Genomic DNA, 15,045 nt, shown 5'->3' with positions numbered 1-15,045 from the left:
TTATGTGTGTCTAAGTACTACTGCTGAAAGAAAAGTTGGGAATGTAACATTTTGCCACATGATTTGTTTAATGTATGGGGTTTTCCCCACCCTAAATAGTAATGTAATTAGTCAGTGATAAAATTATGACTTACATGAAAGAACTTCAATAGTTGGGTGACAGTGTGACTTAGTATTACCAGATTTCAAGCAGTTATCCATTAATGTGACAGTCAGATTTTGTTGGCATTCTGTAATATCAGCATTAAAACCAGTTCTTTACCAATGAATTGTTGCTGTGATCTGAATGTGGATTTATGAGATGTTTGAGGCTTTTTAGGTTTAAAGAAACCTGAAGGATGATTTAAATAGCATTCCTTTCATAGCATGTAGTATTTTCCTTGAGTGTCTATGCTCTGAATTTGTGTTGAGTGGAGAGAAAGATTGATGCAAAAATGAAGACTGTAGTTGTGTAGCAAATGACATTGAAGGTCTGCCTTTTAAAAATACATGTACTGCTCAGTTCCACATTGCTCATGCTTGTCCCTAACGTCATTGCCTATACTCAGTGAAATCAACAGCTTGTTTTGCTGAGAGTATTTTGGAGTGCTGAAGACTGTAGACTCTATAAAAAGAGTATGTTTCTAGTTTCTAGGCACACCAGTGGTGCATTAAATGTAAATAATGATTCTGGTTTCTTTATTTTGTTTCTCCTTAGTCTTCTGCTGTGGTGGTTCCTAAGTTGCTGCTTGTAGCAAGTGCCGTTGACCCTCAGCGGGTTGTTCAGCAGCACTGAACTGTGTTGGTCTTCTGATGTGCAAAACTGAAGCTACTATGTATTATGGACCATTTAAAACCTCTGGTTGGCCAATAAATCACTGTTTGAGAGCAGTTGGTTTAGGTTCATTATTCAGATACATGGATTAGACCCTGAAACAAAGGATTGCAATTCCTGTTCAGTATGGACTCTAGTGGAAGAAAACAACTAGTTGCTATATTTGCTAATTGATTGGAAAGAAACAGTTTTGAAACTGGACATATTAGGAAACATTTAGTTGGAGTTCAGGGAAATAGACAAATTAGTTTTATGTTGGTTTGCTGCTTTAGATGTGCATGTCTTTGAAAAGAAAATGAGATGGTAAATTCTGTTGCTGTAAGGTTTTTCATAAACTGCTTTGGCCTGGAGGCAGTTGCCAAATACATTTGGTTGTCTTTGCTCTTTTCCAGGTTTGCTGATGCTGCTTGCTGCTCTGTGGCTGTATTTTTTTTAATGGCTTTGGGAATACTGAGCTAGAGTTTGTGTACAGAAGGAGGAGAGGAAGGGAGGCTGTTTAATGCTTCTGCAGGAAGAGTAACTTCAAAGTGTTCTCTTCCTATCTGTTTTTTTGCAGTGAGAATGTGATTGCAGTTCAAAGATTTGTTTTTTCTACAGTCTGGATTTTCCATGGAATGAAAACCTGTTGGTTGGTAGTACGCACACTGATTTGTGGCTGTATACTGAAATCCACCTCTCTTTCCATATGTCATGATCAGGTAGGTCTAACTGCGGCTAGTTTTCTATACAGATGACATTAGTAATTTTTTTGGAGCTTTGTTACTGAGTGGAATGTTTGGGTGTTGTTTGTGTGAGGAGTGTTTCCCACCTCCCTGACCTGGATGCTTTTCACTCCTGGCTATAAACACCAAAAGGAACAAAAACAGCCCTAAAAGCAGCCCAGTTCTTTTTTGGTAGCTCCAACCTGAACATGGGTGTCAGATGGTTTGGCTGTGACTCCTTTCCCTTACTGGTGTTCACTTCTGTGCAGATTCCTTTGTTATCATTCTGGGTTTCTTTGTGTATTCACAGCATGGCAGCTTCGGAGAGAATTAGCCAGATGAGTTCCTTTACTGCTTCTGCAGAGGCAAAGCTTACTCCTTTGTGGCTATCTTTCTTGTGTGTTCTCGTGTCTACGGCCTGAAATTCAAATGGTCTTACCTAGTTGCTTCCCAAATACCTTAGGTAAGCTTTCAGAAACAGGGAATGTGTTTTCTTTCACCATGAGTTCCACAAAATCAGTTTGAAACTCTGTTTTTGCTATTCTCACATCAGTTTCACCATTTTCCTCAACTTTTGAGTTCTTTTGCTATGAATCAGCAGTGAATTAGACCTGGTTGATCATAGTCAGGAAAAATTTGGGGCCTGGAGTGGAGGTTGCCCTTATGTTGCACAGTACACAGGAGTGCTAATTTAATTTCCCTGTAAAGTTTAAAACCAAAAAGTAAGGACTTGTAAGGCTTTCACAGGGAAAATAGGAATTAATCCTGCCTAAAACCGTCTCTGGCATAGTGTGGCCTTTTGGGCTGGTCACTACTTCAGGAAGACTGGTGACACTTACAGCTTTTCATGTTGTAGTTACAGTATGGTTAAACAAGGAATTGATTGGATTGTATGACTCTGATTTCTGACCATCTAAAGGAAGGTGGAACTTCCAGCTAGCAATTTCAGAGTTTGGAACAAATAGTTTAATGTCGACTCTTTTCCATTGAATGTGAATATGTGGATGTAGCACTGCTCTATGTGACAGTGGAAAGCTTAGAAATGCTTTCTAGTCACTTAAGCAAATTTGGGGAGGAAAACAGTGATATAATCGGAACCTAGACTACTTCAAGAATTCCTTCTAGATAATTTTGGTTGAGTGCGTTTTATGATGAAATTCACAGGATCTCTCTCATTAAAATATGAAGCCTCTGTGTAGCACCCATTTGTTTAGTGACCTTGCTGTGGTGGCATTTGGCAGAATGTGCTTCTCAATGAGCTTTTTATGAAACTTCTTTGTTTTCAGCAGTATAGCCAAAGCACTGCTACTTGTTTTGAGGGGAGGATTGATATGGGTTGTGGAAAGTCCTTGCTTGTTTGATCAGGAAGCTGAGCTCTGAAGTGCAAATGATGGTTGCCAATACTTTTTCATTATTGGGCAAATGTTTCTAATACAAGGGTAGAATTTATAAACCATGTGTGTTTGAGCAACACTAGTGCAGCCAGCTATGAAAGTGAAGAGGCTCATTAAAAGTAACATTAGACACTGGCAGTTCACTGACTGAATGTATGGGAAATCCTGTTCCTTAAGGAGAGGAGGCAAAGTTATTAAATACCACAAATTCATCTGTCTAGAGTTCCCCCACTAGACTCCATGGCTGCAGAGCCAGTTTTCTGTGTTGCATGTCCAGTCTTACATGAATACATGACAGTGTTTTTAACAGCTCTTAGAGATCTCTTCAAATACTGACTTGAGTGCTCTTGGGAGGTATGTGTCCAGAGTGGTGGTGGTATAGCTAATTTGTCTCTCAGTAACCAGTATGCAAGTGGCAGAATGTTTTCAGCCTCACTTTAAGGGGACTTCAACTTTATCATCAGAGATGAGGCAGTAGGCGGGTTAATTGAAAGGTTGAGGCCAAACCGTCATGCTTTAGCTATAGTGAAAACAACAAGTGTTGCACTGATCTAATGAAGAATGGACACGGGTTCAGAAACTTCAGCACTGAGTTTGTGTGAAAAGGAGCACAATAAATCAGTGACTAAATACTTACATTGTTAAACTGATTTGAAATGTAAATTCAGCTGTTATGATAGAATGGATGAGATAGGTAATTGATCTAAATGAGTTGCTGTTAAACTTTGCAGAGTCTTACGTTTTCTTAGATTGTAAATCAAAATATTTTTGATGGTAAGTCTTTATAAAGTTTTTTTTAAGACAACTGGTAGTTGTTATCACTTAAGTCAGCGTGTATTTATTCTGGATGCATCTCTTCAAAAAGTCTTTCGGGTATATGTGGAAAATCACATGCACAACACCGTGACCTACTGCACAAATGCCCTGAATTTTTGAAGGCCTTTTTTTGTCATCCAAACACTTAGCTCTAACTTTGGGTAACTGACGCTGTAGTTTTGTTAAGCTAATAACCCAAATAGCGCTTCTTCCTTGCAGCGCAAGCACTGCATCATGCTACTTTTTTGAATGAGTAGGCAGTATTTGGCTACTTTCATGACTCCAGGAACAGAAGACTTTGTAGTCTTTTTTCTGCATGATAGCTTGTGTTACTTTTTGTATCAAATTTTGTCATTAGCTAGGTCTGTAAAAACAGCTTCAAACAGAAGCGACAGTAAATTTTCTGAAACCTAAAATGTTTAGTTTTAAACTAAATAAGTGAATGTACTATGAATCCTAATGAATCTGCAGGTAATGTATCTGTATGAAATACCAGCTATTTCAGTGCAGTGACTGGAATGAATATATAACTACAGGATCACTTAATTTTGTTATTATGAAAGGTGAGAGGAATCTCTGTAACTGTGTTCTGTGCCAGCCATGGTGTGGTGATGTAGAAAAACCTTCTTCTCTGTCTTGTTTAGATTTGAAGAAGTAATTTAGGTAGGAAGAACCTGCTTTTTGAATTTCTTTGGGCAGCTCACAGATACTGTTTTAATATTTTTGTGCTTTTCAAATCCCCCTGCTCCTGCATTAGGTTCACATAAAAGCTCTGAATCTGTGATGGACAAATGACTCTGGTGCTGAATTCAGTCTGATGTTTGTCCTGACTGCTGCCTGGTTGAGACAAGTAGTGCTCTGCAGTTTGTAACCCAAGTTTGCAGGTTCCACCTAATGGTGGTAACTCAGAGTCTCTCTGCTTAGAGGGAATATAATTTCATTATTTTGTAGCTGTTAAATTTTCTCTAGATTTTTCATCAGAGAGGTTGCTTGGAGAATTTGGTCTGCTTCAGTTCAGTCATGTTTCTTACAAGTTTATTGAAACTTTTCCTTTCATTTTGAGGAAAGAAAGAAGTTCCCTGGTGGGAGTTGTGGGAGTTTTCAGGTGCTTGGCTTGCAGAGATGTGCTTTCTCAAAGGTGTGGAACACCTTTGTAACAAATTCAAACCTGATGACAACAGATTTCTTCAGGGTATAGATTAGAAACTATTACAGTGCATATACTGTGGATTGCAGACATGGAAGAGCATTGAGGAAATAGGTGACTGCCTGCATTTGTGTAGTCTCTTCTCCCTTAATGCAGGAAGATTCATTTGGCCCACTTGTCTCTGGCACAAATGGAGTGGCTTGAACCCACAGTTGTAATGGGTTTGTGCTTTTGTGAAGGCACACTGGCAAGAGAAGCTGGATCTGGAACAGAAAGGGAACATGAGGTCTGTTTTGTGTTTGTGGCCTTTAAATTGTTCTATTGCTAGTCTGAATGGGCAAGAGAAAAAACAACTTTTAAAATCTCTTGCTGTATCCTTCCCTTTATCCTACTTCCTTAATGTCAGGCTTTTGTGATGGTGGTATTTCATTTTTTTGTATGTTTGTTTGTTTGTTTTGAAATATCATTATTTTGTAACAGATTAGGATGGAGAAGTTAAGATGTTCATGTTGTAGGTGGTAATCATTAGTGACAGAAAAGTAGAATGAGTGTGAATCTCTCTCTTAAAAGGGAGCATATACTCAAAAGCAGAACTGAAAGAGTTTTGGCAATTAGGCTGAACTTGCAATGAATAAGTCAAAGACATCAATTTTCCAGGAGTACTGCAGAATTGATACTAAGGTTTGGGATTTTTTCTGGATCATATTTAGTGAGCTAGATTCAGTACTAAAGTCTATAAAGAGGAAAGCCTGACATATAATGTGAAGGGGTAATGTTTTTAAAGTGTGAGAAAATGAAAGGTTCTGCTTTATGTCCTTCCTAATTCTTTAGGCAAGAGTTGTCACTGTGCCATAATAACTTCAGGGTGACTGGGAATAGCATAAAGAATTCCTGTAGTATTTCAGTATTTTCTGGTGATTATTCAACAAGTGCAGTGAAAAGAAGCTGGCATGACAAGCTTGTCATTTATTAAATGGCTGTTGGTACAATGTAGCCACCAAAATTCTTATGTGAATTTGATACAATAGCAAAGATCAGTAAAATGTATTGCTGGCATATTTGTATTTAAAGTCTTACTTTGAACTCATGATATTCACACAGTATGAACTAGTCCAGATAGATGGACTTACTGAATTTCTGCCTTGAAGTCACCAGGCCTAGTTTTGGAGATGTAGTTAAAATTATATCAGTGTAGTATAACTACAGGACAATGGTGCTATAGTTTAGATTTCCAGAGTTTGGGAAGGGTAGAGGTTGTGAAGGGGAAAGCAGAATTAGTGCTGAGGAATCACTTCAAAAATCATGGGTGCATGTAAGTAAGAATTGGTGTGTGGAGGTACTTGCTGGTGAAGCTGCAGTGTAGTTGAAGAACCAAAGAAGAGGAATATGGTGAAGTCATTGATCTCAGCGTAAGGAGTTTGGATGGAAAAATGGAAGACTGAGTGATAGACAACTGGATTTACCTGGGGAATGGGACAGAATGTTTAGGCCTGAAGTATAAATAGCTAGAGTTTAAGGGAAAGAACAAGACCTTACTGGAGAAAGGCAAAGATGATTGGCAATGTAAAATATGTGTTTGGGGTTGTTACAAAGGTCTGTGTGGTGGAGATGTTAAGTCTGTTTTTCAATTTAGTTGTTCTTCAGGTTTCAGTAATAAATACTTGAGAATCATGGTGAGGAGAAGGAAAAAGCAGGTGAATAAATATGAAAGGAATGGAAAAAATATCTTACTTGGTGGGAGGAATCAGTGAACACTTTTAGGGCTGCAGTTACTATTGTAGCTTAAGTCCAGTGACTGACTCCAAAGTTATAGCCTGTGTCAAGTTACTTTTTCAAGGAAATGGTTTTGCTATTCTGCTGTTAAATCCTATGAAGAACTTTGAAATGTTTTCTTTGTGTGAAGAATTTGGTTTAGTAATAGGTTTTGCTTAAGTCCAGGTGCTAATTTGAAACCTTTTGTAATTTAATATGTTCCAAACGAATATTTTAAATAGTTTCAGTTTTGGCCTATCAGTTCTTTATTTCTCAAAAAAGTGGAGAATATATCTATAGTGAAGGCATGCATGATCATTTCTTTGACTTTATTGATCGTGATTAAGGGGCATATTGGTGGTGTACAAGTTAACAGTGAACGTTGTACAGGTGGAAAGGTGAATTTGTAGAAGGTACTTTTTCCCCAGAGCTGGGACTTGTCTCTTGGGTAGGGGGGAAGCTGCAGTAAAAATGAACTGAGTGAAGTTCCTGTTTGCATTTTTTCCTGTAAATTGCCATGCCAATTGTGATTGTTTGGCTTGGTTTCAAGTTTTATTTTTTTTTTCCCCCCAGTGTTCTAAGCTTGTTATTTTTGTTATAAATGGGAGCTTTGCCTCCTCAGTCAGTTTCTGGGAGCTTCGTGGAGGTTAGGTTGTCAGAGCTTGTACCCGTTGGCTGACTTTGGACACACTGCCCCCCCAACCCCCCCATTTTCAGGGTGATACTGGAGCTTCAGTGTTCCTGTGGAGACAGCTCAGTGGATAGAGCCAGGCTGTACCTTCCTGCGTGTTCAGTGGGCCCACAGGTCTGCAGTGGTCAGTAAAGTGTTTGATGAAGCCTGCAGTCCAGTTCTGAGCTCAGGGGCTGGGCTGGGGGTCTTACCCTTGGTCATGGCTCAGAGTTTCAGCATCAGCACAGCCTCCACTTGACCCTGCAGCAGTTGTGTCGGTCCTCTCTGGGAGCTCTCATCCCTGGAATTAAGGCTGGCTGTACCATGGGCACTCTTTACCAGGACTGAATCAAGTTGACAGTGGTTTGTTTAGAAAGTTGTTCTTCATGGTATTCACCATTCTTTTATAACAAGAGATGCCTTTTGTTTCAGGTTATATGTCAAATTTGTAACAGCAGTTAATTAACCCCTTGTATCTATGGTGACAGCTTGGAACACAGTGTGGAGAGTATGATTTATTCCCTGCCTGTAGCAATAGTGATCTTAACGCATTTGCATCCCCGTTGCAAACAACCACAAATAATGAAATTATAGAAAAATTGCAGCCATTTATATTTTCTGCAGAACATCTCAAGCTATGGAATGAGGTTCTGTGGCCCATGGAAGAGCTGAAGTGCTGGAAAAGGCCTGTATTGACGAATAATTTGTGCACTGTGGTCCTTCTCATTAGATTGCCTTACTGTCAGTTTAAAATAAAGATGCATTTTAGTGCATCTTTACAAAACTAGCTATATGATTTCTTTTAGAGCCTTATGGTGTTCAGGAAAGAAGGATCAAATGATAGCTTTTATTCCGATAGCATTCAGCAAGTGATCCTGACCTCAGCACTAGGATCAATTTTGTAATATCAAAACCCAAAATGTAACAAGCTGCCCCCTCAAAATTGAACTAATAATAAGACAAAGCATTGCTTCTGCTGGTCTGCATATTTTGGGATCACAGCAGAAAAAGAGAGAAGGAGTTTTGAAAAAAGTTGGCTGATAACTGGAAGATGTGGGATTAAACTAAGCAATAGACAAGGGGGAGAGGGTTTTTCATAAGTGCAAGATTAATTAATGGAGATGCTGTGTTACATGTGTTGGGTTAATTTCTTGAGTTGTTGGATAGCAAAAGGCTAGGATGATGAAAATTGCAGTAGGGACATCTTGCAGGTATGATTGCTGACAGTTGTGCTGGGTTTGTAAGCAGAATGTAAGGCAGGAGTTATGGCCAATCCAGTACAAAGTAAATTTTTTGGAAATCAGTTGTCCTGGACCATATGCATTAAAACTTCAAGTTTGAGTTAAACAAGGTGCTAAATTAATGTGTAAAGTTTGGTGTACACTGCAATAGAGCTGGTTGGGTATTTTGTACAGTATTTAATGTGAATTTATTAGTGTGTTTAAATACAAAAATCCTGTGGATTTTCTTGGGCTGAATCCTTGCTTGTATTTCATTTTATGCAGAGGAGCGAAACCAGGCTGATCCACGAGACTTGTATTCAGTGATAGTACTACCGTTTTCTCTCAAGAAGATACCACCTCCTGGCACTGCTAAAAATACTGCTGATGGTGTTTGATGCCATGAAGTTATTAGAGTTTTTTCTTGTCCTCTGGGTGACTGTGGCTACTGTGACTTGCCGTGCTGGGGTGATCACAGTGCCCCTCTTGCCCAGTGCTTGCTGTCTCCAGCTCATCCTCCCAGCCTGAAGAGTAGCTTCTGGCCTTAAGGCTTATTGAGGGATGGAAGTATATAAAACAATGTAATTCAATAATTCTCACCTTAGAGTGTCCAGCACTTGATCCTTAGTTGGCTAAATGGTGGCACTCAGGGGTAAGTAAAGAGAAGTTTATTTATGCTTCAGGCACCCATATGTGGCATTTTGGGGAAATGCAAGACTCTCCAAAGTTCTAAACTGGGACAGTTAAAGCCTTCAATCACACTTGGTTTGGAGTTTTCTTCAACCATAAGTGTACAGTGCTTTCTTCTCTTACAATTGACTTGCTTTAAGCTTTGGTTAAGCTCAATCACTAGAGGAATAATAAATTTAATGTTATAGAGACTTGTAAATGTGTTGATTTTCTTTATGTTGGAGGTGTTCTTTTTTGTGTGGAAAGAGGTTGCTTTTTCTGCAGGAATGTGAAAAAATTGGAAGTTCTGAAATGCCTATATGAAACTCCAGAAAGTAGCGGGTAGTTGCTTATTCTTCTGAGTGTGTAGCGGTAATTTTCCTAGAAAGCAACTTTTTATTTTTCATCTTGGTTTGATTAGGACCGTATTCATTACTTCTGTACTTCATTTCTGTGTAGAAAAATTCTATTGAAAAGTTGAGATTTATCTTTTCGTATGTATTATACAGCTATTGGAGTTTATGATCATCTTTACAGGTAAAAGCTGGTATGCATAGTAAAAATAATTTTGACTTTTTAAACTGGACCTCAGTTTGGTTGTCTGAGCACTTCTTAAAGTGTACCTAGTACGGAGGCATTCTGTGTTTTACTTAAACAAGTGGGAATGACATCTGGTTGGGTAGTGAAAGACTTCCCTGAAATATGTGCTTGGGATCTTGCAGATTTCTATGGATAGTATTTTGCTGTAGTGTTGGTAGGGATAAGATGGGTGATATATTTTTTTTCTTCAAAATTTGGTGTTATATCATGTGCAATTCTAAATAAGAGCAAAAAATAGAGGTACCTGATGGATCTGAAGCTGTATGTTGGAAACTCTTCCCTTGAAGGAGTGTACAGAATTTGACTCAAGATGAAACTTCATGGGTGATGTCTCTCACCAGTAAGATCCCCAGGTGGTGGGAGCAGTGGATCAGATGTTTGTGGCTATTGTCCCTGTAATCATCGATCATGAGGGTATAGCACAGCCTCAGCTGTATTTTACAAGCTCTTTCAAGCAACAGCACTTCCCTGGTGGCTTGTTTATGGTGCCTTTTCGTTAGAAACTACTATGATGGGATGTACCCAGTAGGTCAGTTTTCTATATTTTAAAGAATGTTTGAATTTATTACTGCTTTTGGAGTTAATTTTCACCTGGTAATCTGAATTCCTGTGGCTAGATTAGTTTTTATACTTCCAGACCATGCTGTACTTCAATGAACTGATGGCAGTTGGAGGTTGTTAAACTGTTGCTGTTGCAAGCTGATCAGGATCAATGTATAATAAATTCTTTGTAAATTAAATGTGATAACTTTGTGGAAAGTAGTTTGCTCTAGCTGCTAGTTTTCCTTCGGAAATACCTACTGTCTTCCGTAAACCAGAAGATTCAAGTAGTAGACATCAGTATTAATTATCAAAGGTGGTTGTGAGGGGAACAACAGGAAAACAGTGCATTTTATAATTTCTGAAACTGTTGGAAAAATTTGTGTTGCAACAAATGTAAATAATATTTTGTCATTATAAATACTGTTGTAAGTCTAAAAACTAAGTTTCTTTTTTGTGTATGAATGAATACAATAAGTATGCTCTATGAAAATTCAGTGAAACAACATAAAATGTGGTTTTGAAATGTTGATTCCAGTCTGCAAGCTGAATACAGTTGATGTTCTTGAATGCATGCTGAGGAAAAAAAGGACGGCTGTTAATAAAAATAATAAAACCCCAAGTCCTTTCAGTATAATTGCAGCAAACTGTATGTTTAGCCTGAGATCAGAGCCTTTGTACACTGTTAGAGCTTAGTAATCACTAGAAGATTGTTCTCTGCTCATGTGTCATTGCACAGCACTGGTAAGTGGTGAAGTGTTGCTGCTCCGACAGTGTCAGCACGGAGGGGTGCCATAGTGCCTGTCCCTGGCAGTGAGCTGGCATGTGCCAGCCTGGCAGCTTGGAGTAATGAAGTGCCAAGATGGCGTTGCAGCGTTGTGTGGAAGTGGAGAAAGCATCATAGGCTCCAGCTTAAAGAGGAACAGAGTGGGGGGTTGTGTTAGGTGTGGCATATTTGAAGACTTTTGGAATTGTTACTTCTCTTATAGGAAAATAACTGGGACTTTGTGGAAAGAAGTGGAGATGAAAGTCAGCAGATAAATTTCACACAAACTATTCACTTTTTTATAGAAAGAGAGATGCAATCACTATAGTTTACTATGAGAAATGAAAGTAAAGTCTAGAATCTTACTTTATGGAGGAAAAGAAAAAAATTAAGTCAATATTATCATAATGAAATCCTGTTAAAAAAAATCAAGTTGGAGGTAGATTTTCTAATTGGTGAGGAACTTCACTATTTTTTCTTCCCATTCAGTTTTTTTTTGTTTGTTTGTTTTTGTTTTTGTTTTTTTGTTTTTATATATATGTGTCTGGGGATGAAAATATGTTAAGCTTTTAATCTTTCTAAGCTTTTCAAATGCAGGCAGATTTCCAGAAATTTGTGCTGCTCAGTTAACTGCATGAGCAGGGTAACTGAGCAAAGTTGCTTACTTGCAGACTAAGCGGGTCTTCAGGCTTGGCTGAAATAGATACTGTGTTTTAGCAGACCAACTACTCGTTGCTCTTGCTGCTGGGATGTCTATGACCAGGATTTTCTTCTGCTGCTATTCATGGAATGGACTGATACTGTAGAACACCTTACAGTGTGTTTGGGTAGCCATGAGGTGAAAAGAAGGTTGTGTGGGCTCTTTGAGGACATCCATAGGCAGTAATCTATAAATAATTGCTGGCTGAGGTTCAAACCGGTGTCTTCAGGTTAATTTTTTAAAAAAATCTGAATCTGTTAAGGAGCTCTCCCTCTTTTCTTAAGGATTCAGTCTGTAGTTGTTAAACCTGTTATCTCCCGAGCTGGTGAGGAAAGGTGTACAGCCAGTTAGGACAATTCCTGCTCAGCTACTCCAAACAGCTGGCCTGCTTTGCTGTGTCTTGGTGATTATGTGCACCAGTGAGCGTCCTGTGATCTCCTGATGGAGCAAGAGGATATAGTGGGAAAGGATCCCTTGTAGTTTGTGTATGTCCCCAGTGGTTCAGCAGAACATCTGGGATGTATTTCAAGGGAAATCCTATGCCATTACTAAATGTAAAACAATCAGATGAGATAGCCTTCTGGGTGTTAGGGCACTGGAAGTCAAATCTTTGAAACAGTGGAGTATTTTCATAATTTCATTGTTGCTGATCTGGAGAAGAGATTCGGGTACCAGTTAAGAGGTGATTGGGTTTGAGGACTTGCGTCCCTTCAGCTCCTGGCTTCATTGTGTTTAACAGTTGCTATCTCAAACTCTTCCTTTTTGGTGTCTTTGTAACATGGAATAAATATATGTGGGCTTGTTCTGTATGCAGCTTAAGATCTGCAGTAGCGGTTTCCTCCCAGAAAGAAGCCACTGCTGACTGGGATGCTAAAGCTTATGGGGAGCTGTTTCTTTGAGGTCAACTTAACTCCTGCTTTGAGCTCTACTGGGAGGAAAGGTATCTCTTGGCTAGTACAGAACTCTCTGTTGCAGTAGAGAAAAACAGAGGCAAAATGTTGGCAAAGAGCCCAGACTGGATGTCCTAATCTTGTTGTCAAATAGTGGGTGTCAGACAAAGTTTTGCTGTTGTCTGTTTGCACCTATGTGAGTCTGGGAGATGAATGCTGGTCTGGTAGGACAATATGTGTCAGTAAAGAAAAAACTTGATAACTGTGACTTGCAATTTTACAAGAAATGTATTTATTAAAGTCAGTGGTTTCTTTGTGAATCTTGTGGTTGAAGGCAACTGAGTAGAAAATGGATGGCTTCTGCCACTAGTTTTAACAGCTGACCACCAGACCACTTCAAACAATTTTTAAGAAATATTCTGGTGTTAAACCAAGTGATGATGATGACCTTAGTTTAATGCTGCACTATGATTGTCTTTGCCTAAAGCTTTGCTAAATTTTACTGAGTGCTGGTTTTGTCCTGTCACTATCACTGGAGCACCATGCACTGGCATGTTAAGTGACTTCGTTAATATTTGACCAGGGTAGATTGCTGACTGGGATGTCCAAGGGATTAAATGTTGTACAATAAAAGCTCATCTCTTTGAGTTAAATATATTCACCTTGCAAGTATGAGGAAGCCATGGGTTACTTGGGTACTAAAAAGCCAAAGCAAGTATTTCCTTATTTTTGAGACTTAGAAGAAGAAGCTTCTCTATGAAATAATCTCATTTAAAGGTCTAGTCCTCAAACTGTCCAGTCTCTGAAATGTTTTGGTGCTTGAAGGCTTATTTTCTAATTCAGTTTTGAGAATTATAGCTGTTCCTCAAACAGAAACGTCTGCAGTTTAATGTCTAAAAAAATTTAGTTATCCCCTGTTTGCGGGATGATGTTGCGGTGTTTTGGAAGCCAGCACGGCAAGGCACGGGGGCTCTGTGGCTCCCGTGGGTGAGCAGGGGGAGCTTTGGCAGTGCTTTCACCGCGTGGGGCGACTCTTCGGCGCGGAGCGGTGGCTGCGGCGCTGGCGGGACGGAGGTCCCGGTCCCTGTGCTGGGCTGTGAGCGGCGGTCCCGGGGAGGGGACAACAGGCCCGGCCCTTTGTAGAAACCTGAGGCAGCAGCACGCACCGAGGCAAAGGGAAGGGCTCCTGCGGGGGGAGCGGGAGCAGCGGGGAGAGGCCGGTAGAAATAGGTGAATTCAAGAGGGAGGGGCGAGGCGGGCCGCAGTTGGTGCCCGGCTGCGCGGAGGTCCCGCGCTCCTGCGCACCGCCCGGCCCGAGGCGGGAGGGGCCGCGGAGCGCCGGTAGCCGCGGCCCCGCCCCGCCCGCGCGTGCCTCGATCCGCCGCGTCGGGGGCACGCGGGGTCCGGGCCGGGCCGTCTGACGCTGTGCTCTGCCCGCAGATGGCCGCGTGCGTGTCCCGGGTGGAGCTGTCCGTGGCCTGGAGGAGCCTCCTCGACGGGACCTGAGCTCCAGGTCGGACTCCCTCTGCGTCCTGCCGCAGGACGCGGGGCGATGGCCGCTGGGCTGAGGTAAGAGCGGCCCGCGCGCTGCCGGTGGCTGTAGAAACGCTGAGTCTCCCCTTTTCCATCCCGTAGGTTTTCCTGGCAGGTGTGTGACATACTTAATTCAGATTTACGATTGGTGAGCAGTCACATTGCCCACACTTCAGTGTTTTCTTTAATTGCTGACTTGTTTGCTCAGAGTTGCATCAGGAGGCTCATTTGCCTGTAACGATGTGACTTGCTGTAGAGCACAAGCTCCAGAATACATTGTTTCAGCAGTCTTTTCCCCCTAGTTTCCAGAATTTTCCCATACAATAGCGTTTTTCAATGCCATTTCCTTTCTCGGTGAGCCATTGGTCAGCCCAGTTTGTCACTGAGCATGAGGCATGGTGCAGTGTGTGTAGCCTTGCTGGTGCCTGTGTCCACCTGGTGCAGGTAAAAAGCTGTGTAGGAGAATATGGGCTTGTTACTCATTGTCAACAGCTTTGCTCCTGTGTTGTTTTGCAGCTAGATCACATGGAAAAGGTCAAGAACTGCCAAGACGCTGAATTCTGCAAGAAACTGGTTGTGGACTACTACTTTGAGAAAGTACAGAAGCTAAAATTCAGTGTGTATGATATTGATAACAAGTCCTTTGATTTAAATGATGATGACTACCTGGGAGGGATTGAGTGTGCACTGGATCAGGTACGTGTAGACGTGTTAAATGATGTACAAAATAGCAGCGAAAGTTGGCTTTACTATGAAAAATGAAGTGAAAATATGCTTTGTCAAAGGCTGAAACATATTCAAATTTGAAAACACTGTTAAACATGTTTGTTTGT

At 40.6% G+C, this 15,045-nt stretch overlaps 1 protein-coding gene across 1 annotated transcript in view; it reads left to right on the top strand.

Moving 5' to 3' along the window:
* Positions 1-15,045, top strand: part of CPNE1 (copine 1) — a 54,982-nt gene that overhangs the window by 10,201 nt on the left and 29,736 nt on the right. The window contains 5 exon segments of the mRNA XM_058814628.1: positions 1,371-1,512; positions 14,120-14,174; positions 14,177-14,226; positions 14,228-14,248; positions 14,729-14,908. Coding sequence (XP_058670611.1) covers positions 1,429-1,512; positions 14,120-14,174; positions 14,177-14,226; positions 14,228-14,248; positions 14,729-14,908 — 390 coding nt within the window. The 5' untranslated portion in view covers positions 1,371-1,428.

This window comes from Ammospiza caudacuta, chromosome 15 (genome assembly GCF_027887145.1).
Source record: "Ammospiza caudacuta isolate bAmmCau1 chromosome 15, bAmmCau1.pri, whole genome shotgun sequence".
Lineage (NCBI taxonomy): Eukaryota > Metazoa > Chordata > Aves > Passeriformes > Passerellidae > Ammospiza > Ammospiza caudacuta.
This window is presented reverse-complemented; position numbering and strand designations above follow the sequence as displayed.